Below are 27,122 nucleotides of genomic sequence, written 5' to 3'. Positions count from 1 at the left end.
ACACACACACACACACACACACACACACACACACACACACACACACACACACACACACACACACACAAAAATGGTATCCAATATTAAGTATTTTCCTGGGATTTGCTGTCGAGCTTGAAATATTGTTCGAACCATGTCTTACATTCCCAATGGAAAAACAGGGCCCTTTTATTTAGCCCCAGCCCCACTCTGAGCCCAGCTGTCCTGGTTGTCCTCTGTCCATGAAGCCATTTGTTTGAAGGCCTCTGGAAGTGCCAAAAAGTCGTTGTCAGGTTGATATCAACAAGACTGGCTTGGAGGAGCATGCAAATCATTGGGCTAAATATAAGCCAACCTACTTCCTCATCCCTCCCCAACATAAAACCAGCTGCGTATCTATTTCTGCCTCGACACTCCATGAAAAGCTTTATCAAAGAAGCCGTGTGTCCCTTCTCATCCAGCATTTAAACATTTTAACACAGTAAACCTACAGTCAGTGTCTACCAGGCAATATCAGTTCCTAAAAAAGACTGGAAATAAAAGCTATACCAGCTGGCCACATGTGAATAACATTTAAGCTGCGCAGCTCGAACTGGGAATCCATCTCAAACTGTTATGTAAGAATGCATAATATAGGACAATGAATTCATTTCTCCTCCAACATCCATATTAAGTGTGCAGTTTAATGATGTCAAAATACAAAAAGTGCACAAATATGTGCATGCGTACAACCAAAAGCAAAGCAATTACTATAGGTGAGAACTATACGTATAGCATGAAATCCGTTACATCCCACTTTAAATAAAGGGACCATAAGCAGGTGCATCATAATTAGGGAGCAAAAAAGACCAAGGCAAGAGAGTAGAAAGACGGACATGATTGTGAAGAAAGAGTAGGAACTAAAAAAAAAAAAATTTAAGCACTAAAAGGTAACAAGCGAGCCACTACTGCACCCTGCTGATAGTGACACGTGTCACATGACCACGTGGATCAATCTGCAGATTCAATCTGGTATTTAATCATTTCAAGTCACACACTAAAGCTACTTTGAGACAATACCACAGGATGTTGTAAATACATAAAGGATCATTTTATAACGTTGCATTAGTTTAAGCTTGTTTTGTTTTTTAGGTCTCCAACAGGGGCTGATATCAGCTAATATCAGCTCTTCATTAACGCTCCAGCAGCATTTTCTAATAAAACAAGTCAGCAACCTACAGTGAGGACACCGCTTGACTCCACAGCACCATCTGCACAGTGCACTGCTACATGTGCTACAGTGAGACCTCACCGTACAATAACGACCGAGTTGGAGCCGCTCTGCTGGACAAGCTACAGATAAAAGCTTTCATTTTTGTGCATATGAGCAGAAACACATACATGGATGCAAACTTAGCTAAGACAGGTCACAGATCGCAGCAAAGATCTAAACAGCACAGATCTAAACTCGAAACCTTATTTCTAAGCAATGACAGGTTTCTTCAAAAAAAATAAAAAATCCTGCTCTTTGTTATGGAGATCATTTACTGCAGTTATGTCATTGAGACTAGATTATTGTAATTTGTTACTTTGTCACCATCTCCACAACATAACCTTTATTCATTTTGTCTCTATGTGCTAACGCCAGCTACCCGCTGCATCAGCAGCAGGGAGCTGGCGTTAGCACAACAAGATCTCTAGTTGTTGTCCAGAAACACAGGAACCACCATAAAGTCCAGTCACACTTCCAACACCCACAACTACTACTTGGCTCTATATTAGGAGCCACTGACTCACCTGCCAAACACCACCTATTACAGCACCTACTGTTTATAATGCTGCTCCTCTGTCCTTTCCACAACACCTACCTTCATGGTTTTGCAGAGAATGCCAAGCCACAAGGTGACATTCACATCATTTAATTAGGAAAGAAACTAGCATACATTCAAGCGGATCCCAAGAGTGAGTTACTTAAAAGACAGTAAATGTATATTCAGTGTGCACGACTTCCTCAAAGCACTTCAAATATGTGTGAAATTGAAGCCAAAAAATTCCCAGCTAACTTTCCAGGAAGTCCTCCATGCCCCTGCTTTGAATTGGTTTCCTTTTTAGATCGATTGCAAACAATTTGACATGTTGACGTATGTAAAGTGCAGGAAATAGCTCTCTTTCTCCATTGTAGTTGTTCTTTATTAGTACAGTCTCATCTGTTCTGTACTAATAATGTCTTACTTGGATACAATCCCCACAACAGCCGTCTAAGTAACAGTCTTCCACTTGAAATCAGCTATCCAATAGAAGCTACTTACTTGCTACATACAGAAATTAGCCTCTTTCCAACTCCAGGAAAGTGTCTGGCTTTTCAGCTTGTACATGTTAATCCACACTAAAGTGCTCTCTTACCATCAGTGCACTCTTCATAGTACCAGTCCAGCTCGTAGTAGTCTGCCTTAACAAACCTCTGGCCTCTGGTCTGGCCTCGTCTCTTCATCCTCACTGCTCTGACAGACAGATGTGCCAATGTCCCAGCATACTTAACTGTAGCATCCCAGCATGGTCAGAAACAAGCATCTGTCACTTTAACCGGTTTCCAGTAGAGTCTGGTGGTCAATAGGTCAGCATCTCAATTCTTCTTTCTCAGCATGCTTAGCAGATACCAGAATGGACACGGTTACTTTAGGTAAGAATCTGCTTCTCATGATCAGATTTCTTTTCTGTTCCACACTGAGTAACACCAGCCCGTTGCTGTGTTATGCTTAATTTAATGCACTGCTGGTGCCATTTTTGGATGTCATCAGTCAGAACCATTATTTGCGTCATCGGCTGTCAGCTGGAAAAAACACAGAGTCACTTATTTGTATTTTAGTCCGTCAGGAAGTCTTTACCATTTTCAGCAAATTTTCCATCTTCTGCCAAATATGTCCCTCATCTTCCTTATTTTCTGTCGTCACATTTCCAAAGTCACTCCAAAACAAATCAGAGCAAATAATCAGGTCCATCCACTTATAGCTTCATGTCAGGCCACCTTCGGCTGCTGTCAGCTGTTACTCTGGCCATGTTCTCTTCTTAAGGTCGCAAAATGACCTTTTCCTTCCCTTTTGTAACATTCTTTAGCTCAACACATGGACAACCGCATCTCCAGCAATGACTCAATAAACACAGAGATACAGAGAGCGAGGCAGCAGCAGTCACGGGTTTTGCAGCAGAAATGATGAGAATGACGACACGGTGGGATGGGTGGGCTAAAAGGATGTCTGTAGCCAATGAGGGGGGGGGGGAGAATTTCACCAGCTTCTTCCCGCCCACCATTCACATGTCAGCATTTCGCCCTCCCTCCTCTCCTCTACTTTGTCCTTCTGCGTGGTTGTTATGGAAACAGCCTCAGACTCCAAAGCCATGGCTGAGCAGCATGTAGATGCAGAGAAGGCAGTGTAGCGTTGGCAGGGGTGACGTGGCTAACTCAAAATGAATGAACCAAAATGGGGATTCTGGGATTTGTCATATAGGGAGTGATGAAGCGCATGCATGGGAGGCAGAAAGCACGTGAGAGGAACCAGTGAGAAGCACATTATGAAACTACAGCGTAAAGCAGCTACATGCTCACAGGATGGGCTAAGACAAGGCTAACAACATACAAACAGCCAGTGTTTCTTACACAGTGTGAAAAAAAAGCAACTGCTGCTAACTAAGTGACATGCATGGTTTTATGCTAATGGCCAGTAGAGTCATATAACTGCTTACTCATGTAATGCAGTAAGGTTGCATAAGACCCCATTACAGGATCAGTTAGAGCTGCTTGCCAAGTGAGCCTGCACATTAATACTTGTATTATCATTGCATTTATACGTATCTGTGCACTGCTATTTGATTTCAGGCATGCAGTTGAACCAAAAGATAAAATAATAGGAAACAACGCAATCCCGAACATACAGCTATTCTAATTAAAAGCTCAGTCTTTTTAAAAATGACATCTCCTACATGTTATCTGTTACTCTGCTGACACATATCCATCACCAGCTGAGGCTGTGACACAAATTTACCAATCAGACAGTCCACAGTCTTTGGTACATGTGCATTTTATGTCATCACAGCATGGATTTGCCTTCGATCGGTCAGCTGCCTCATGTCACAACCTCCTCACACTCATCCTTCTCAGGCACCAGATCAAATCAATGTTTACTCGGATGATGCAACAGCGAGTAGTATATCCCCCTCCCCCACAGCGCTCCTGATTAAGATGCAAGTTGGGTTGGACTTTTCATTATATAAATGCTTAAAAAGATCTTAGCTCATGTATCGCTCCTGCTTAGGGTGCCGATACAGAGCCATCTCCTTGAAGCAGATGGGGATAGCTAGTAAAAATCTAAGTGGAGATACAGATGATGACAAATCACAGTGATGGTATTGACTGCACAGCAAAAAACAATTTTCATGATTTGTAATAATGGCTCTTCTGCCCCCTCGCTATCACCTGATAGGCTGGTTCTCTGTGATGAATGTAAATACCAAATTGAAGGTGCAGGCAATGGGGCACTGGGGTGTATTTGCAGCTCTTGATTAAGCCTATTTATAAGATGCTTGGTTTATTTTTAGAACATGTTTTTACCCTGAGTCACTATTCCAAGTAGACATGAGTTAGATATTAATAATTAATTGTGAAGAAAAAAACCCCCACTTTACACTCCCTTGGTTTGCCATGTGCAGTGTTTGCACATGTTATCACGAGCCTGTGCATGTTTGTTTAATTCAAATTGTGTGTATGTGGGTCTGTATGTGCTCTAGCTGGCACAGATTGCAATCAAAAGCCACAGTTTGATAAGATAATGCTGACGACGGCATAAAAAACACACAACATGCGCACTAGGTACACGAAAAAGTAAAACATTAACCAGAGTGAGATAGACAGCAGTTATTAATTTTGTTTTGGCAACCACGGTCACTTGGTTTGCCCACACTAACGGAGACATCAACGGAGTCAACACCCTCTCTCATTTCCACAACATTAACATTGCCATAACACTCAGATCTCTCATTGTCACTCTCCAACAACAGCACACGCGTGTTATTATATTTTGAATAACGCAGCATAACGAACTTACAGAAGTATTTGAGGGTCTCCTCAATCTGTTCAGTAGTCAGGTCAACGGCAGCGTCAGGGCCCAAGAGGGGAGTGCGCAGCCAATCATCTTGGTCATAACCGAAGATGGTGTCAGCCCTCAGCTTGTACACCGGCAGTTGTTCTTCCAATAAGCTGATAATCTCGAGCTCCGGCAAATCAGTATTGTTACACACATCTGCACAAGGAGAGAAGACAAAGTGAAGAATAACTGCTGCTTTCTTTGGAAATATTTACTTTCACATTTTTCATCAAGTTAGTGGACACAGGAAACACCAGAACTTCTGAGTTATTCAATTTAGTAATCAGGACAATATATTTCATTTAGTACACTCATGCAGTCTTCTAAACCGGAGGGTGTATGAGGCCCTCTAGTGGCCCACTGAGGAACTGGTTAGGTTTTAATTGCAGGATTTGGAAAAAAAACAAAACAAAAAAGGAGACCAGCTAAAAGTTGAGTTGGTATCCCTAATTAACTGCAGCTTTGTGATTGTAAAGGCTTGAAATGAGCTGGATGTCAAACATTTCTAATCATTTTTATAAAATACTGGCTTGCCAAACAGTTTAAATTAAGTTTGAATCCAGTGTTGTGCCACATCCTTATCTAGGACAATAAATAATTCCTCTGCCATAATTAAGCCCATTATTACCCCGAAAGAGATAAAGATGCCATGCATACCAAACAAGATAAAACAAAATCAGGTCTCCAGTCTCTCTGCAGCCAGCTGATACGAGATTAACCTGCTCAGACATAATAAAGAAACAGATCTAAGTAGGTGTCGACTAGCTGCAGGGCTTCCCTAGTAACCTGAGATCAAACATCTTAATTTTTTCCTATATTTTCCTGTGAAAAAGAAGAATAAAAGATGTGAAATGTATACATCTCTTACATAGTTATATCCCAAATTGGGATTGCTCTCTGTATGGTCTCTTTCTGTATCATTTTAATAATGATTACTGGGTGTTTTTAGCCCTTGCATGACAGCTGCAGTGATTAGAGATAGTAAAGGGAGATGGATGGATGACATTACACGCCACAAAAGTTCCAGTCAGCTGGGATTTAAGAGGGGACTGAAGGATCGAGGCACGTGAGCCCTAACCACCGAGCCACTCAGTTGTGCACTCTTTTTTCCCCTGCACAAAATCAACAGCAGCCTTCCTCTGTGAACCACTGATTCACAATTGTGCTCTGCTGTGCAAACTTAAATAACCTTACCTAAGCTTTCAACTATGCGGCTCTCTGTTCACACATCACTTTAGTGTGCTATTAAAAGCGTCATCCATTTTTGGCTCTATTAGAGAACACATTCTCTCTGCTTACACACAAATCAAGTTTGGTCTTTTTTCTTTTTCCCCTCCTCCACAAATATAGAACAGAGAAGCTCTTGGACTGACAGAAGGAGACAAAACATGGGAATTAACATACAGTAAAAATAAAGTTCTTTGTTTCTTTGTTCTGTCTCTCTATCTGCCCGTCTGTCTGTCTGTCTCCCCAACAATGCGCTCTTACAGTTTTTCTAATGCAGACTGAATGACTGACTGTGCTGAAAAGGGGAACACACACTCACAGCAGAGGCTGGGGAAACATTTAGCAAGCGCAGCCAGAGAAATTTCAACACAGATGTAAGTGCTGAATACCCAGTTCCATCAGAACAAGTGACATTTCACAATTTTCTGGATTTTGCCACTTTGCGCTGCCTCTGGTTTGTGTAAAAATTGTGTAAAAGTTCTCTGAGTAAGATTATGATTGATTAGCACATCTCTGGCAGATCATTTGGTTTTACGCAAAGTACAGCAGCAAATAAAATTATATTGACACTGAAGTTTTGTAACTGAAGTGTATTAAAAGCTCTCCTGCAGAGCACAATCTGACATTATATGAGCATGAATTCAATATACCCAAATGTACTGCAATATTTGGATTCTGATATGAAATATGAACAGTAAACTGGGTGATGTTTAAGAATGGTAACACTGCAAATGTCATCCAACAAGGTTTTGAGCTTTGTTTAAAGGCAAAAAGAAAGGCAGGATGAAATGTGTGTGTGTGTGTGTGTTTTCTGATATTAACATATATAGAAAATGTATAAATGTTACAGCCATTGCTCCTCCTCTCTCTGCAGCTGTAGGTACCAACTGTATGTGATTTGATACTACTGAGCATTTAGGCTCAGACTACTTTGTGTCTCCACGGTGTGGAGGTTTACACATTCGCCTAACAAGAGAAAGATCCAGGTTTGATCCTGGGAGGAGAAAAAGTCCCTTTCGGTTGCATCAGGAAGGGCGTCCAGTGTAAAAATTGAAACAAATGGGGCTCCCTCTTAGAATAAGTGAGCAATGAAAGCAGATCCCCTGGACCTCTTGGGAAATGCAACAATTATACATATAAAAATATTTTTGAAATTATTTTTTCATGTGACAGAAAGAATATCGCACAACTGAACTTTACATTTACTATGGACCATTTTAAAAAAATATTTTTGTATCGCACTGTCTCTTCATAAGAGATTGGATAGTAAAACCTTTTGAAGTAAAGACAGAGGAGGCACAGAGCACAAGCGGCGAGGACACCACAACAAAAAAGTTCAAGTTCAAATGTAAAAATAGGCCTGTCACACAGTCCGTCTGAGCAATAAACCCATCGCCTAACACAGCGAGCAGGCTACGAAGACACAGAGAGGGTTTTATCACATTAAAGGAAAGCTACTGACTGACTAGGATCAGCTGAAATGTTAGCAGTCACAAGTTGTTTGTGTCAGACCATTCAATCTCCCAGACATGACTTTCAAATCTTTAACTAGAAACCATAGATCTGAAATGCAACATGGCTGCCTCCTGTTGACCAAAACAATGCACTTCTGCCCCCTGAGGTCAATGCTTGAAAAGCCAGTTTTTTCCCATTCTTCCTAAAACACACTCACTAACAGGCTTTTAACCGTTTAAACCTGGAAATCTTATTTTCTGAACCCACATTATGACATGTGACACTTTTGATTTTTCACAGATTGAAAGAATTCAAACATAAAAAACATTTCCTTTGCAAAGCCAGCTCTTTAACGCCCCTTTCAATATACAAGGTTAAAAAGACAAGAAAGCAACAGTCCCCGACAAACAGATAACAAAAGGGATAGCCAGAAGATACAGCGAGCGATCTGTCCAGATGTTAGTCAGACTGCTCATAACTGTCACTAGAGATGAGCTGAAACTGCTAGAAAACCATTCTCCACACAGCGTACTCACTCATGGTGCCCGAGCACGACAACCACTGCCCCCCTCTTGCCCTCCAATTACATTTTCCAGCGATCCTGGAGAGGGCAAGGTCGCGGGAAATGGGAAGAGTAGAGTACTAAAAGTTTTAGAGGACAGTACAGAGTGCAGGAGACCAAAAGAGAGGCGGAAAAAAAAAAGAAGAAGAGGGAGGGAGGAGCAGCGGGAGCCAACCAAACTGGTCCCATCATGCTTGACATGCCAATGACGAGAGACCACATGGACCGCCCCACTCTCTCACTTTTCCACACTCTGGCAGCCAACAAACCCAGCTGGGCTCTGCACACAAGCTGAAAGACACACACTCTATTTTCCCCTATCCTGTATAAACCAACTGTGGCCCCACCAGGTCTGATGCTGCTCAAGCTCAATTACTAAAACACTAATATCAAGAGATTGGGCCTTTCAAGATTTTAAAAGTGTGAGTGTGCTTCGAGGTGTGGTGAAAACACAGCCTGAGCCAAAAGATAATAAACTCAACATAAAGGAGATTTTGCTATATTAGAGAGCAAGTGTTAAACTACCACAAAAACAGATCAGCGGAAAAGGTTTCTCCTCGTTAAAGTTGTAATCACAGTGTGTGCGTGACAGGAGCAAAGCTCCAGCAGAAAACCTGCCAAAACACCACTCAAGATTTTTCCCTGTAATCCCACAGATCCCAGCTTTTGGCACCAAACAAAGCTCGATATGATTACATGTGATCCTAAGCTGATGTGTAATAGTCTTGGAAGCAGACTAATAGCTGCGCTAATCAGTTTAGAATCACTAGTTACCAAACTTCACGGTAATGTGAGCGATTAGGGTGGTGCACAAAGTAACCGATCTTTGAGATGTTTCATTTTAGAAATGAGTAATTTCAAGTAAAAGGAAGTACAGAAGTTGGTGGGTGGTTTGATGCAAACTATAATCCACTAACACAGAAAATTGCCTCCATTTAAGTTGTAGTGCTGCTCCGTGGAGTTGCAGCAGAGTGTTATCCAGATTTAGATTGCAGCACAAGCAGCTGAGGGTGCACTCGTGAAATAAAGCGCAGTAGTACGTCAGTGTTATCAAATGTCACCGGCAGCTCACACATCTACACGTGGGTGGCCAACCAGGGTTTTCAAATGTCACTAACCCTGTGAATCTGCATCTAGTGTGTTTGCCAAGGTGTTATTTTTTGTAAATAAAAAGTTTATTACTAATAAAATAAAATCCCTCAAGTCCTACCTGACAGATTGAAAGTAAACATCTTGAATGACAAACGTAACATGGGATTGGTTGTTGAATTTCCCAATAAATCATTACAATTTCCATCAAAGAAGGATTTAACTGTGGATTATAAATCACAAATATTTGGTCAAGGGACTCCCACTCTTCCAGGACAAAAACCATGCAAAATTCCACACAACAATGCTTCGTTTGGTTCGTGCAGTTAGTACAAAGAGATATTTTTCATGTGTATATATTTTCTGAGGTTGCCTAATATACTTCTGATAACCTGAATCACAGAGCAAAACCAACTTCCTTTGTGTAGAGCTCAATCGTGCCTACTGGTCGAGGGATGTTTGCACGAGATCTGTGGTTCTGGTTAGGGGTCTGGCACCGGATCATTTGAGTCCTGTGGGATGAAAGATAGTGGTCTCTATCGAAGGGGCTTGTTCCGGGGCATGCTGAAGATGTTACATCAGATTGGGATCAGCGCTTTGGTCTCTTGGTTTCTGAAGCTGTTTGCGAACTCTCCAGCTGGTGGAGGAAGCAGCTGTCGGGGAGTGCCGGTGATGTGTGTCTAAGTAACATCCACGAATGTTGACGTTACACCAATCTGTTCTTAGTAATAGTGCGCTTAAAAGTAAGAATCCACATAATACAGATCTGTTTACTTGGATACAAATGTGAGCTGGCGATTTTGATTAGTTGGTCATCCTGTGGAATGACACGGTAACGCTGCATCACACCGCAAGCGACATGGCAACCAGAGACCACAGAGAGTCAATCCCGTTCGGTGACGTCAAGCGACTATGGGCAAAATATCCGCTGATGAGACAAAGTAGCTGTGACTGGAGATATTTTTTCAACTTGTATATCTATACAAATACAGATGCAGGCAACAGGAGTCTGGAACGTTCACAAGTGACCAGCCGTCGGCTACAAAGCGATGCACGACGAGCCAATCGTTTCCAGTGTGGACGCAGCTTAAAGGACAGCTTTAACAGACAAGGAATGAAGGGCAAAGGAATACTTAGACATTAAAACACATAAAATATGTAAACGCTTAACCCTAACCCTTAATATCATCAGCCAGAATAGTAAAGAGGCATCAGCTTCACAGAACATCAGATACAGTACGTAAATATCTGAAATCACTTATTTGTGTTCCATTTGTTTCCAGATGAGATTATATGTCTACATCTGGCACAAACTCACAGTGCATATTTTATAAATGTTAAATTCAGATTCAACCCACTGTTAAATATTTTTCAAGTCCACAGAATTGATAAAATCCAAACTAATGAGGTTCAGTTTGTTCTGTAAAGTGTGCAGTCAGCCACTGTTCTTACTCCCAGTTGTTCTTGCTGGATTATTCATAGTTTTTTTTTTTATGTACAAAAACATTGTAGCCATAGCAACCCTCAGTTTATGTGTATAGCAGCCCCCCCCCCCCCCCCCCCCCCCCCCCTCAAAATTTTCCACTCCATGATTACACTCCCTCAAACAGTGACTGCACTGGTCAGACTGACTAGCTCACAGAGGCTGATCTCCACACACAGTGTTTTGAGCGCTTTACTGAGGCTCTTGTGGGTCAGCACAGGTTCAAACTCGTCTTTGTGAAAGCACAAGAAGAACCCTGCACTCCTTTGAGAAAAAATAAAAAACAAAAATAGCAGCACAGTGGATGTTTCTGCGTGCCGTGACTGGATGAGAGCCAGGGGACCATGCCCATCAGATCAGATTCAAACTCCGTTTTTCCACTTGCCATAACTTTGCCAGCCGCTTACCAAAGTTATCCGTCCTCTGCCTTTTTTCTATGTGTCTGTTTGCTCCCAATCGTCCTCTCCACATCAGACATCCCATAATTTCACTGTTACTCAACTCTTTACATCATCGGAGGCTGGTAACCACGGAGAATTAATCTCACACCCAGAAACTGCCGCATGGCAATGAGCTGCTCTATTCAGCTCATTGTGTTCATTCACTCGCCCGTACCCACTCCCACACCAGCTCTCTCTTTCTGTGAGAGACTCAAAAAGAGAGCTGGAGAAGCAGAATGACAGACGGAAGGCTGAGAGAGGGAAACATGAGGACACAAACAAAACAACTGCAAATTTGAACACAAACCAGCAGATGGCAGCACTGTCCTGAACACCTCAGCTGACTTTAAACAATAAAAACTGGGCTGCTGTAGATCCTACCACAGCTTTGATTTTGTAAATACAAGTGACCTGTTAAAGAATGGGCTTGTCAACCTGAAATCAAGAACTGGGTTTCACGTATATGTTAAAGAAAAAGAAAACAGAAAAACACCGTCCTTTGATTCAAACAACATGCATTAATTATGCATTAAAGCCAACAGTTAAAGGAAAATTCCATCCATCCATTCGCTTCCGCTTATCCTTTTCAGGGTCGCGGGGGGCGCTGGAGCCTATCCCAGCTGTCATAGGGTGAGAGGCGGGGTACACCCTGGACAGGTCGCCAGTCTGTCGCAGGGCCAACACACAGGGACAGACAACCATTCGCGCTCACATTCACTCGCACATTCACACCTAATGGCAATTTGGATTTTCCAATTAACCTATCCCCACAAGCTGCATGTCTTTGGACGGTGGGAGGAAGCCGGAGAACCCGGAGAGAACCCACGCAAACACGGGGAGAACATGCAAACTCCACACAGAAAGACCCCGGCCTGATGTTGGAATTGAACTCAGGACCTTCTTGCTGTGCGGCAACAGTGCTAACCACCGTGCCACCGTGCCGCCCTTAAAGGAAAGGTCTTAAAGGAAAATTAAGTTAAGTTAATAAAGAGCAATAATATTATAGATTTATAGGGCTTTTTAAGGTATAACAGACTACCTACAAAAGTTGGCAACTGATTTTTAGCGAATAAGCTGTCATATGAATGTAGACAGCACTGTGGGGTTTCAGTCTTCTAAAAGTCCATTTCAGAGAATCACCGATAGGGGAATTGGTGATTTAAACATCTGATGTATTGGCAGATATTTTCTACTTTAGACACACAAAGCATAAACATAATCCTTCACTTTTATTATTTGAAGTAATTTATTAGTCCTCACTAAGATCGCATTACAGTGCAGTTTAAAATTAATCTTTCTTTAATTATACAGTCGGGGATTATATAATTATATACCGACTATATAATTATAATTATATAGTCGGGGATTACTCGTTTACGCTTACGAGCTGCCAGCAGGGAAGTGGTAGAGAGCCCTACATAACACTCATGACATGGTTAAAGGGCGTTTCTTCCATCTCTCTCTCTTTTTTTTTTTTTTAAATTTATAGGTGATTGTAAATGCTGATACTGATATATCAATAAATGGCTGATACCGGCCCCCATTGATATCGGTCGGGCTCTAACAGTAAATATAACACTTTTCAGACATGCAGTTCTTTCCATTAATTCTTCTTTAAGCACTTAGGCCTGTTTTCCATGAAAGTTTAGATTTCGCAACATTTATGTTTCACTTTCAAAATGATTGCATGTTTTTCATGGGATTTGCTCAGCTCTCTTAAAAACATGATTGTTGGGCAGAATACACTAAACACCAATATCATCAAATTCATAACAATTCACAACTTTCCATTCGGTTCATTCAGTTTGTAGTGGATCTCTAAAGGAACAAAAACTATCATCCCTGCTGTAGACCAAGAATGGCCCTGTTCTCTAGGATGGATAATATGAATCGCCACTTATATTGGGTGGATGTTAATTTACTTTGGTGGCCTGCCCACGTAAACTCTATATATGGGGAAACCCTACACTGCACCAGCTACAGTAGATGTGTGCACCTGGTCACCAATAAGCCATAAGCGCAAACCTTTGATTTGGTCATGCTGAACGAGCAGAGGTGCTCTGGCTTACTCTGTCTAGTGAGCTGGCAGTTGATTTGACTCTAAAAGTGTAACTAAATCTAAATATGAGTATGACTTTCCTACATGACCTTTTTGGTAACATAAAAATAAGCGAGACCTCGCTGTTCAAAATAATACAAGGAACTGAGATCATGCCCAAGGGTGGAAAAAGGATGTCTTTGGGAGGGTCTTTTCCTGTTGCTCCTGTGAGTATGAACGTTACACAGTATGGTGCTGTATAAGTGCTTGGCAACATTTATGAAGTGCTGAAGTAGCTTTTTAGCCAGGTTCTACTTAGCTCCCTCTCCCTCCCTTAATGATCCGCAGAATCCCAACCTCCTCTAATCTAGACTTCTGCATGATTAGCATAGCAAAAAGAAGGAAAGAAAAAAAAAATCAATACTCATTCATTTTGTATGTAATACCAACTCAATTAAAAGTGTCTGGTGGGTGTTCTTCCCAGACTGTAAAGAGAAAGGAGAAGGGCCAGTGCACAGCTACATTTTGGACACTAGTGTCATCCTGCTCTATTGAGGAGGGGGGTTAACAGGGTGATGGAAAAAAAAAGAGGAGGGGCGACACGTAAAAGAACTGACAGAAACAGTCCACTGAGAGCTCTTCTCTCTTTCACATGCTGGCTCACACACAGCTGAAGTCCCCTGGAGCTGCTTCACTGACAGGATGTTACATTAGAGAAGGGTCACAGAAAAGGGACAGTTTCTCACAGCTCCAAAGGCCTCACTCTCATCCAAACCACCTCAATCAGCCTGCAGCGTTCCTAACACCTTACTCCAAAACCATTAGAGACTGGGGGCTGGCATTACTGTAAACTTTTAATTGGGTTAAATTGTGCTGTACTGTCTAACTTCTATAATACATTAATGCAGCCAAATGGACTTGTAAAGGACCAAAGGAGATCATTTTTGACAGATGAATTATACACATGTCTGCACACAGTGCTGATACAACAGCGCCAAATGGGTTCCAGTAAGTTTTGTCTGCCAACAGTTATAACATATGCATGCAGCAATTACCAGTAATGGTCTCAGCATCTGTGTAGGTGGCTGTGAACTTCTGAAGTGCAGCCTCACTGACATACTCCTCCTCTTCCTCCTCCTCACGGGCCAATCGGCGCGCTTGGCTACGGAGCTGGGATGCGTGTATGTGTTCGGAAGGCTGTTTAGGGGGCGGGGCGGAGGAGCAGGAACAGGTGGGGGGAGTCTGAGCCCTCGGGTCCAGCTTGGCGCTGAGTGATTACCGATTAAAAACAGGACCGGCCATGGACCAAACTTGGACCCGCCGAAGCAGAAACTGAATTAGAAGTGTCCTGAGCGCATTTATTTGACAGGGGAGGACGGAAATGGTCAGGTTGTCTCACCAGCAAGGCACAGACGGTGCAGCTGCCAAACCAGACTCCTGTGAGCGTGCAGAGACAATGTCTGAAAGACAGGACAAAGAATTACATTTAGCAACGCTTATGTTAAAATTGCAGCGTTTAAAAAGCAAAATCATGTAAAACAAAGCACAACATCTCACCAGCTCAAGTTAAAACTGTGTGTTTTTAAATATTATTTAGTTTGCTGTGTGAAAACACATTTAGATTCTCTCTTTTTCTCAATCACACAAGGGCAAGCAGTAGTATTTATGGACATGGTATCACACTTCTCTGCACGATGGATGATTGGCTAAGAAGCAGTGCACATGCTCGAGTGTAGACAGTGTCATAGACATGACTTTAACCTGTGTTATCAGCCGGTCGGGTATACCGCTATGACCTAATGTAAACCAGTTAAATTGGCATGTAACTAAAATTATGCCCGAGGAGGTTATAATTAGGTTTTTATTTTTACTTTAACAGGTTGTGACTCGTGGGTAGATAAATAAATACATGTATTAAATGAAATACTAGAAAACCTTCTCAATATACTGTCAACGCCATCCAGAGCATCACCTCAAAAAAATGCCTCTAAATCACATATACCAGTATAAGGAAAACCAATGTGCTAATGTGACGCAGTGGATAACTACCATTAAGTCACTGTTTAATTAAACTACAACAATTCAGCCACAGCATCTATGATAAAAAAGGAAACCTGGGAAACAAGCTAAAAGGCGGACACAAGTCACATCACTCTCCAGGCTGCCAAATCAAGAGGAACTCATCTACGTTTCTCTTTAAGCCATTCAAAACACACTCACTCCTGATCGTCATTAATTAAAAACAAAAAAAAAACATGGAGGTGTGGTTTTAAAACTCCCTTTCCCTCCCCTGTATTTCCCCACACTCCTGCTTCTCTTTCTCACCATCTGTCTTTTTTTCCACCAAGGCCTCCTCTCAGAAGTACTGAGTAAGATCTCATTGTGGGAAGCAGAATTTAGGTCACAGAGTTTCCATTATTTAAGGGCAAATGTACATCATAAAAGGCCTAAATATTGTTGCTAATGACAACAGTCTCTGCAAAACATACACCAAGCCACAGTTTGCACTGCAAGTCAAAACCTAAATGTTTTAATTAATGTTTGAATTTAAAAAAAAGTCTTAATTTAGTTATCACAACTTCTAAAGAAATTAAAATTGTTGTAAATCAATGCAAACACTGCAGATTACATCATGCATCTTTATTATTAGCAGCTGATTCTAATACCAGGTGATGCCAATATTGATATTTTTATTATCTTCGTTTTGCTTTTGATGCCATTTATTCCTCTTTTTTTCGGTTTTATGTCCTGGACCAATACTTAAATGGCACTTTTCTGTTCTTACTAAACACTCAAAACATTTTTAGTTTTTTTTCCCCCTTTTAATGCCTCGTCACACTGTCCTAGAACCACTAACCAGATCAACACTGATGCGGCACAAAAAAAATAAACACCTGTCATTCTATTTGCCGATATCAGTCAACAAAAACAGAAAAACAAAGCAACGCTGTTATTAAATAGTTTCATTCAAGTGTTTTCCTTTTGAGATAATTGAACTGTGTCACATTTAGCAACCTGAATGAAGGATGTGTCATTGCTATACAAGTGTAATGCTGACTGAGCACTACTGTACTTTGAAGTTAAGTTTCAGTAATAACTAGGTCAGCAACACAAGGATCAACTATGTTATGGCCACAAAATTCCACAAGGTCGGAACAACATATCATCGTGCTGTGGAGCCAGGGCTCAAGGACAAGGTGTAGTTTCCACCAACTTCATTGTTTTCATTATGTCACAGGTTTTGCAACAATAATACAGTAAGGTCAAGAAGTTTTTGGACGACATCGCTTTTGTATTTTTGTGTCTTTACATCCCCTCATAGGATCTTAAATCAATCAAACAAACATGAAATTAAAAGGCAGACTTTCAGCTTTAATTCAAGGGATTTATGAAATGATTGCATTAACTGTTTCGGAGTGACAGTCATTTTTATATGTAGTCCCCCATTTTCAGATGCTTAAAAGTAAATGGACAAACAAATATGGGTGGATAACAAGGGTGTTGACATGTTAGAATGTTTTAAGCATGTTCTCTAGTTGTAGTAGACAGTGGTTTAAGGAGGTCCAAAAAACTACAAATACCTGGACACGATTCATAATGCATAATATTATATATAATAATGTAATATCCATAACAATGCTGTCATTAAAACCTGTCCTAAGTCGGAGTCAGTCTGCCATCGTCTGCGATTGAATGGGATCAAGTTGGGAGTAGGGCTGGGCTATATCATACCTTTCACGGTAATACCGGTATAATTTTGGGCAACGATAGAAAAATGAAATATCGCGATAGAATATGGGTAAAACGCGCAGTGCCTTTGTTTTCATACGCACACGTCGGAAAAAGCATGGCGGCGAAAGCAAATCGTTGAATGAAACGCAACTTCAGTGGTGTGGAACTGGTTTAGCTTTCGTCCGTTAGATACACAACAAAGCACTATTTTTGGTAGAGCATGCTAGCGGGCCGTCGTTATTACCGTGTTTTTTTGGAAAATATGGCGCACATAAAATCAATCCTTTGATTTTTCTGAAAATCGACAGTGCCCCTTATAATCCAGTGGGTCTTATGTATGAATTCTGGTTGTGTTTACTGACCTCAAAACAATTTTATGTGGTACATGGCGCTCAAAAATCTGTCAAATGTTTTAGTACGACTTTGCTAAACTACAAACCCGGACTGCTTGATGGATTGTTGGAGCATTACTGCTATCGTAGTCAGGAGCCTGGCGGAGTGATACGTACTGTGCTTCAACATAATATTACCTTATTGTGTGTGTATGACCTCTTTTTAAGTTTTGTGGATATTATACATGGGTATGCTGAGGATATGTCGGCCAATTTCCACTGGAAATGCCTTTTGGTTAAACTGTGTTGAGAATAGATTCCTTAATATACATCAGAGTTAAAGAGAATATAGTTTGTGATTGCTTGCAACATTATAATATTGCGGTTAATGGGTGTAAGAATACAAAATAGAAAATAGGCTTGGAATGGGAACAAAGAACTGAGCTACAGGGCAGGAGGACAATCAAACCCTACCCCCAGGACAGTAGCAAGAGTTACTGAGGGTGAGGAGCAGACAAAGGGCAAACGGGCACTACCATAAAAGGAGATGGGGGTCAGGGTGTCAGCACCCTTGGCCACTGTACTAGTGTATTTCCATTGTGGGGGTGTTTACTGTAGGGGGGAGGAGACCAGAGGTTATAACTGTAACTGTTGTGTGGAGTTCTAGAGATCAGCCTTTAGCATAGGACTGCATAGGACTGCAGTGTGCTGATCTCCAGATGCATCTGTAAGAATAATGGGCAATAAAAGGATTGTGTAAAACATGGAAACATCTCAGCGTCTCTACCAGGACCAAAAGAATCGCAGAGACCGGCGTTGTCTCAACAATTGTCAGCAAGGAATTTGCATTTGCACTGTTAAATTTTTATATAACTTTAATTCACATAAAACACCTGCTTGTTTAAGTGAAAATACATTGATGTTTGGGGTTTTTTTGCACTAATAAAGTTGTGGAGTTGTAAAGTATTTTGTCTAGTGTCAGTTATATCGTCAGTTATATCGTTATCGCAAATTTTCAAATGTATATCATGATAAATATTTTTGGTCATATCGCCCTGCTCTCGTTGGGAGTTACATGCAATCGGTTTCTCATAACACACCAATTAATTGTGATAAATAGTCAGGACTACATAGACAGAAATTCACATTTAATATTTACGTTTGTGCTCAGCAATTCCTGTTCCATATGAAAATAACCAGCTGGCAGTCAGTTGAGTCGAGTCCACTCAAAGTGTTGAGACTGATTCAGACTGCTGCAAACATGTTTATGGCAACATTATAAATGGGAATGTTTTAAATTAGATTAAATTATTTGCAAACCTTTGAGAATCTTAGAGTAATTGCAGTCTCTCCTAGTCAGTCTGATTGCAGAAAGGAGCCTCCTATCAGGTGACCTGTGCAATCACCAGGCAGGTTGTTTTATTAATTAATTAATTTATTTATTTTAGTATATCCAAGGTGGTTGCTGTCCTACCTTTACTCGTGTGACTAAACCATTAGCTTACTCCGAATTAGCAGGTATCTTCGTCAAGCTGAGTGTGTCCAGTTTTGGATTGTTTTTCAGTTGAGGTCATTTAATAAGTTTGCTCAACTAACATTATCTCGGGATGGTAGTGCATGAGAGAGGCCATTTTATTACTGGTATTTTAATTTCTTTAATAAAATACTGATATTTGGTGTCCCAGTATGGATGCAATATCACATTGCAAAACAGCATGACTTCACACTGTGTTGACGTTTTCCCCTCCTATCCTTCTCTTCCATTGTGTTTTAGTGTGACTGAGCTGGTCAGTGTATTCATTGCTTTTAAGAGGCAAAAGTACAAGAATTGTTCCACTGTATCAAATATAAGATGACTGCGATAAATACATCCAAACACACATCTTCATCACTGATTGTATTTGGTTAATAACAGTAAGTGTAAAGATGGGTTTACTATGAGATTACAGAAATTTTAAATCATTTACATCAGCTGTCTGGAAGGCTTTACGTGTGGATCCCTAGGACTTGAGTTAGCAAGTCTTTAGATAAAACTTGTGACACCCCAAAAAGATTTTGTCAACTTACGCAGAGATAAGAACTATTCAATCTTAGCCCTGACAGTCTGGAAAAAGACAAACAGCTGATTTGTCAGTGCAGTCTGTTAATAAGTTACTATTGACTGGGCTTGAAAATGCAACAACATGGACATTACAACACAGACCACAAATATTCAACAGCTGCTTTAAGAAACCAGAGCTGCACCACCCAAACCTTTTAGTAATGCTAAAAACATCTTCCTTCAAGACTGAGTCAAGGCCAGCTCAGTGGCCTAACCCTTCCTTTGTTCCAACTTAACCTTAACAACTCTTAGATAATAGGCAACAACAGAAAAAACACGTATACCACTCTCCAAGAGAACAACAGAAATGTGTCGATTCGAGTGAATCCCAATAGCATTACACTTCACACATGTGACTTTTAATGCATGGGAACTCTCACAGGAGACACCACAATATGTTTATAGTTTTCTGGCACATGTGGTGTAACCTCACAGTGTTCCAAGGTGAGTAAGCTCTTTCCTGACATCCAACTGAGGACGAGCCTCCTTTAATGTTCGACTACTTGGAAAAGAATAGCAGTGCTTTAATCCAACGCCGACTGACAACAACTGATTCTTACTACATTCAAATACACACACACACACAAAATTCTAACAACCTACCACCTTTTGATCGAGACAACTGTGAATCAAAATAAGCTACGCTGAACAACCAAGTTGGCGAAACAAGACATCCAACTGCGCTATTCGCTAAATATCAGCTACCTGACGGAGATTTAATACTGCAGTTTTCAAGTACTGTGAGAGTTAGAATTGGGATACACAACACAACCTATTAGCCATACCATTAGCATGTCTGCTGTTAAGCACACCACAGTCAATACATCAATTCACAATACATGCTTTTTGCAGCACTTTTTAGCAGCTGAGTGTTCACTTTTGTCCTAGCTAGAGGGGTTTTCCTTACTTTTAGCAGCAGACCACGTAAAGCACTTAGATTTGGAGCTGTGCAGTTTTCAGTGTTTTGCTATGTGCAGCATGTGTGTGTTCTGGATAATGGAATATACAAAGATATCCTGACAGACATTTGGTGGTCATCAGTCTAGTAGCAGGAGAGAGTGCAAAACAAGCTGTGATCATGAATTAGAGCGTAAACGCAAGAAACGCTGTGTCCACCATAAACTACTTCCTATCAGTGTTTTTTGACTCAAGGGACCAATTGAGCTGAACTTAAATCAGCTCTAAGACATATTTCAAAACCTCTTTTTTGGCTATGCTCACAAACATGTAAGAGCCTCAGTGGCAAATGGGTGAGGTGTCCTGAACCAGACATAAATGTGTAAAAACTGGTACCATAACATCTCTCGGGACTGCAGGCCGACATGTTAAATCCCTGAATAAATAACAATGACATGAAGGTGACAGAAATCAGGCAGCCATTGGTTTTGACTAAAAACCAAAACGCCCACATAATCGTGTTATTACACAACAAATGCACAAAGGGATCAAGCACTGTTGAATACAAAGGGTAATGCTAATTCTTAAGCCGTGTTTAACTGGTCAGAAGCTTACCTAACAGGTTCAGTCAAGTCTCAGATGTGTCTTTAATTCCCTCTTGCTTACCCCTTACTCTTTTTCCTGCAAATGAGATTATGTGAAACCTTTCATTTTTCCCCAGCATCATCTTCTCTAGGTTTCAGATATCAGCAATGTCAAATATTTCTGCGCAAACAAAAATGTCCTTAAGGGTATGTTGCTATATTTACATGTGAAGCACATGGTGCCAGTGTAAGCTAACCAAAACATTACCTCATAAGTCAAAAACTGCTTTTTGGGATTAAAGCAGTTTTTTGTGTGAGTATGTGTGTCTCAGTGGAAATGTCACTATGAACAAAATGTTTGAGTGGCGCTGTAAATGAAGGTCAGTCCAGGATTCAGGACTTCCTGTCAGCCACTGTTTGACCATGGGATCAATCAATACCCTGATATCCTAGGCCTGACTAGAAATGCAATCAAAAGGTGTGATTGCATACAGACTAGATTAAAAAAAACAAAAAAACAACAACTATTCAATAACAACTTAAAGTGATTCACTAAACTTTCAAGATTTAAATGATAGTTTTTAATATTTATGCAGTAACCAATGAGGAAAGCATGAATAACACCCAGGTAACCTCACCACAGTTTTCTAGTCTCAGGTAGTATTGTGCACCTTTTTTGTGAGTCTGACACTGCACCTGCAAAAAAGTGGTGAGGAATGAAATTCAAAGGACATAACCCTGTAAACACACTGCTTTTGTAGAGATTTAGTAGTTTGATGGTAAAATATGACTGCTTATATCGTACAAATGTATGAAAAAGGAGAACTAGAGAATCTTACACCCCAGTGGCTTTTCAGACCACACCCATCTTCAAACTGCCTGCCTGATCTCAAGGACACACCTGTAAGGTTTCATGGCTGTAACTTACACTGTTGCAATCACTCACACTCCATGGTGTGACAGACAAATGCCCGCCAGAGAGTACTCAAAACTGTCTTTTCTGTGCTCTAAATGCAGTATCTTTAGTACCCACACACTGTTACAGTTGGTGTTTTTTGAAACACAGCAGCTCCAAGCAGGATCTCATTTGACTAACAAATGAAATCACCTTTGTAGATGCAGGGACTTTGATTTAGCATTCTGCCTGCTCGGTTCAGTTTTATATTATTATGAGTACTGAATTTACAGAACCCTGTCCTACAGAGGTGGTCGTATCACTACAGCATTTTTAAGTCCTCGTTCTTCACTGGCACGATTTTTTGACGATGAACAAATCAGGACTTGCATAAAACGAACACGAATAAAGGAGAGAATCTCTTCTGGCCTTTCATCTCTCTTCACTGTATCCTTCTCTGACGTACTTCCTACAATGCGAGCGCCTTTCAGTGACACATAGCAACCAGTCCTTTGTGTTCCTACAGACTCAAATCATGTTGTCAGATAACAGAGATCAGATACCATTACTCATATGGACACACACAGTCTCAATTCAACCGTCTTCACAGGGAGGAAAGAGGAAGAGGAAGACAAAGAGAGAAGTTGAGGAAAAATGTCACATGACTGGCTGAAGAGGGTTAAGACTGCTTTTTCAAAAACCTTTCCCTTCACTTATCAGAGTTGAATACCTCCCGGTTGTAGTGCTGACAGAAAGGGAAGGGATGCTGCTTTGCAAGAGCAAACAAGAATAAGGAGTTGACAGATTCTCATAAAGATGACGATACAGCCACATTTAAAAATAAGCATTAATGGAGAGAAGCTCTTCCATCCCAGCCATCGGCTGGAAAGACGAGACCACATCCAGAGAAAGAATGAGAAGGAGAACATGGTGGAAGAAGGATTAGTTCTTATTCCATCTCTTAAAGTGATTTATAATTGTTATTATTCTATAGACGAGAGAAAGACAACAAAACCATGGCCAAGAATGTCATGCATACAGTTAAGATGTTTACAGTAGGTGACTCACATTGGGATAGCCCACAGTTGGAATGGAAAACAGATCTTTCAAAAAAGAAAAGAAAACCATCCATGTCGACACTTTGTACTGATTGCACTGTACTGTAAATCCCTCCCACGGCCAATCTGACAGTCTGAAGTGATACTGCAAACTGTGACAGCAAACCAGAGCAGAGTACACAAGGCCTGGTATTTGCACACTTTGTAGTATTTGTAAAACAAGAAGAACTTCTTAGCGCAAAGAGCACTGTGGGGAGTATCTAATCCAGCAAACCTTTATCTTCTTTGTCCAATAAAAACAAACTATTAGTTTTTTTGGGTTGGAGTCTGATACACACTTCAGCCCGATTCACAATAACCACCAGCACATATGCTTTGGAGAGACAGCTCAGCGAACTGTAACCCACTAAAAATAACTCTCTTCCTGTTTGCCATTAAAGGGTACCCTATTATGCTTTAGGCTTTCTGCTATCATATTTATACTCAGGCTTTTTTTCTACTCTAGGTTCTGTATGGTGTCAAAGTGGGCTGATATCCTCATTATAACCATCTCAGATAGAGAGCTTGGGCTCTGAGGAAAAACACGGCCACACCCAATCGCTGTGCATAACTTTTGCTTGCCGGGGCTAGCCAATCAGAAAAAAAGTTAACCTAAAGAGATAGTAGCGAGCTAAAGCTGTATGTTTCAGACACTAAATGAATTAAATAAGATTAAGGATTATTTTAAACTGTTCATTCAAAGAATAAAAATACTGAGGTGAAAATTAGCATAATAATTCACATTAAATAGGCTTTTTTTTTATCCATAGTTTGTGTGCTTTTAACAGCAAATGTCACAATCAAGTAAAGTAGTCAGATATCACCCATGACGTCACAGCACACTGATGTGAATCACTGTTTGTTTTTTAGACAACAGTATTAAACAGCAACACAGATCCTACAGGATGTGCTCGTCCTTCTTTTTTTTGTTATTGTTGCACACTGTACGATATGAAACAGCCCACCAGCTGAAGGCTTTCAGTACATCAGCTTCATTTGTGCCAATACAGATAAGCTGAAGTTCACTTCAGTTAAACCTGCTGGGTGACACATGATTTGGATTTAACATTTTTTTCTTTTCTCCTGCTCTTCTGTTTTATCTCACAGAATCAACGCAAGACAAAAATGAAGGTCTCGAGGACAGACTTAAGGTTAATGTGGCTCCTCTATTTTATATATTTATAGTTTTTATAGTTTATATATTTTTTAGAATGGAATAAAGTTTACTCGGCACCAGAGTTATTCTTGTGACAGTGCCAGTGTTAAGGCAAACAAATGGCAATGCCAAAGGCAAACAAGTGATAAAAATCACAGTGACAAAGAAGAAAAGTGCCCATTTTTGTTTATTTATTTAAAATCTGGAAAAACTGTTACTATATTTATTTTTTAATAATATTATAATATTTATAATTTAAAACAAACACCAGACCATATATTCATGTAAGTACAATCCCAGTGAAGTAAGAGATGTTTGAAGGTCCTTAATACTCAGAGTCTCATTCATAAAAGCAACCTTTGACTTATTCTGGATTTTTCAGAGCATTTGTAACCAGTGTTACATCAACATGGAGGTCTGGGTGCTGACTGATTATGAGTTGGAGAAATATTTCTTATCCAAAATAAATCAATGTACATTTTGCAGTCCTTAAGAAAGAGGCTCATTCTGGCTTATTGGGGGGCTTGGCTAATATCCTACTACTAACAGCTCTTTGAGAAAAAAAACAACCAGAGACACACCTGAGTCAATCTGTCAGTAACGCTGTGTGAACTTCCTTGGCAGACGCAGCGTTAACAGTGTGTTCTGCTGTGTGTCTGAGCAGTGAGACAGTATGCAGACCATCCACAGATCATGTGCTGTTAGTTGGCAAACTAAGTGGAACCTTTATTTAGCTTCCTAGGAACGACAAAGAAACGTTGCGCCTGAAAACTATCACTTCATAACAATAAGTGTGTTTGTATAGCACTTTTCAAGACAGAGAGTTACGTAGCGCTTCACAGTTTGGATAAAATGCGCACTTTAAAATATACATGTTCAAACACAGACATACAGACACGTAATCAGCCATGTGGTCAGACATGCATTCCAACATGCATATTTCCATACATACAAAGAGCTGTAAATGACGTCCCAAAATAAAGAGGAAAAGATTAAGAGAAAGCTAACCAATAAAAATGTGTTTTCAGCTGTTGTTTAAAACTAATAATGGAATCGGCTGACCTGATAGGCTGAGAAAGGCTGTTCCACAGTTTGGGTGCCACAACCTCAAAGCATGACCGCCTCTCATTTTAAAAGTAGAGCGAGGAATAGTTAGGAGACTCTGGTTAGAAGATCAGAGACACCGGCTGCAGTGATAAAGTTTAAAAGGCTCTGCTATATAAGCAGGGACCTGTCCATGTGGAGCCTTATATGCTAATAACAAGACAGATTCCTAGCTTCACTGGAAGTCAGTGAAGGGATACTTACTATGTGTGAACAACTTGGTATAGCAGCCTACTCAAACATGGTATATAGGATGCAAGAAGCCTCTAGAGAGTATATAAATGGAGCAAGAGTTTAGTGTACTATGGACTGAATTTACAATACTGTCTTGCTGTGACTTCTCTGGTGGGCTCTTCCCTAATTGGGTGTATTGTCAGAGTGCTCCTTTTTCTGACTGGATTTTGAAGCTCAATTTGATACATTTTCTGCCAATTTGTTCCCAAAAAACTTTATATCCAGGTTTTATTCACAGAGGCAACGATCCAACTCTCTAAACTGAGAAATGATAATAATAACCTCATGTCACTTGACATTAAAGGCAAAAGTTGAGGTTGTGGTAATCTGTCAGCCCGCTCGTTAAGACCGAGGGACCTTCGGCTGCTTTTAATGAATGAATACAGGTTTACTGTGATAAGATTAAATCAACCTAAATCTGACCTTAATCTTATTAAAAGTGCCCACCCCAAAGCAGCAGCGACAGGCAAGGACTAGAAACAGTGGCAATACATGAGACAGATGGCTCTCGTGCAAACATGACTCCATTATTAGGCTGTCGATCTAGCTCAAGGGATTAGTTCGGTTACAAAAACTGTCACTTAAAACAAAATCGTATAAAGGAAATGCAGTGAAACATCGCACCGCATGTTAACGCACAGAGGGTTCACATCGGGTTTTTTTAGGGTGACAGTTCAGGGGTACCAGTTTGTGGCAACCTGCACCTGCTCCACATGATCGGCAAACTTTCAAACCTGCACACACAGCACCGTGAAACACTTCTTACCGCTTCTGTGGCGCAAACTTCCCCGAAGAGTCCAAATGATTCCAGTTTCTGTTTTGGGGTGGGGGGCGAACACCAAAGGACACTTTAGCGGCTCCGTCGGACCCTGCTCACACTGTGGCGGTATAAAATGATCCGTGATGCTGCCGGTCACTGAACCAGCTCAACACGAGGCTGGAAATAAGACAAGAAAACCAGCGACTGGTGTAATCTGAATCAAACCCCGTGTCTATTCACAAAACTTGTGCCGCTTTCTTACTTCCTCGCCAAGAGTGAGCGAATGTGTGGCGCTTGAAACAAAGCTGCTGACCGAGCAGAGCTGAATACAAGCGGGAAAAAATCACTACATACGTCCGGTCTGTGAGATTTCAAAATAAACTACTTAATGTCAGTATTCGTTGTCAAACTACATGAGGCTAACCTCCATTGACGAAATATCAACTAGAACATGCAGTAAAATCAGTATAAATTTTATAAATGGCTCGTGTGTCGAAGATAAATTAGATCTAAATGAAAATAAATCGAATCTGAATTGAAATTAAATTTATCTGACAAACCATAGATCTATATCACACCATCCTTCTTCACATTTCAGAGGACATAAAAAATTAATTAATTAACATAATACAACGATAGTGAGAAAAATCACCTAGACACCTAGACAAAGTCAGATTTTTTTTTTCTTCCCCATTTTCATTTTCAGAGTAGGACTTTACTTATTTTCTTGTTCATATTACAGTGTATGGACACATACACATTTTTTCATAAATTTAAGTGGCATTGCATAGGAGTTACTATTTCATTCCCAGATGAACAGAATCAACTTTTTGGGATTTA

At 40.6% G+C, this 27,122-nt stretch overlaps 1 protein-coding gene across 6 annotated transcripts in view; it reads right to left on the bottom strand.

Annotated features, from left to right (window-relative positions):
• The window catches only part of trak1a (trafficking protein, kinesin binding 1a), a 49,030-nt gene extending 22,584 nt beyond the window's left edge, over positions 1 to 26,446 (bottom strand). The window contains exons 1-2 of one of the 6 annotated variants that reach the window (XM_085177497.1): positions 26,289 to 26,446; positions 5,058 to 5,252 (exon numbers count right to left, since the gene is read on the bottom strand). Coding sequence is in view for 2 of the 6 variants with exons in the window: in XM_085177493.1 (XP_085033619.1) it covers positions 5,058 to 5,252; positions 8,315 to 8,318 (199 nt within the window). In the remaining 4 variants the exon portion in view is untranslated. The other 5 variants (XM_085177498.1, XM_085177496.1, XM_085177493.1 and 2 more) reach the window with 5 other exon arrangements.
• Positions 26,447 to 27,122: the final 676 nt, after the last annotated feature.

Source organism: Neolamprologus multifasciatus, chromosome 11 (assembly GCF_963576455.1).
Source record: "Neolamprologus multifasciatus chromosome 11, fNeoMul1.2, whole genome shotgun sequence".
In the NCBI taxonomy this organism is placed as follows: domain Eukaryota; kingdom Metazoa; phylum Chordata; class Actinopteri; order Cichliformes; family Cichlidae; genus Neolamprologus; species Neolamprologus multifasciatus.
The sequence above is the reverse complement of the archived record's forward strand: the minus strand, read 5'-3'. Positions and strand labels throughout refer to the sequence as shown.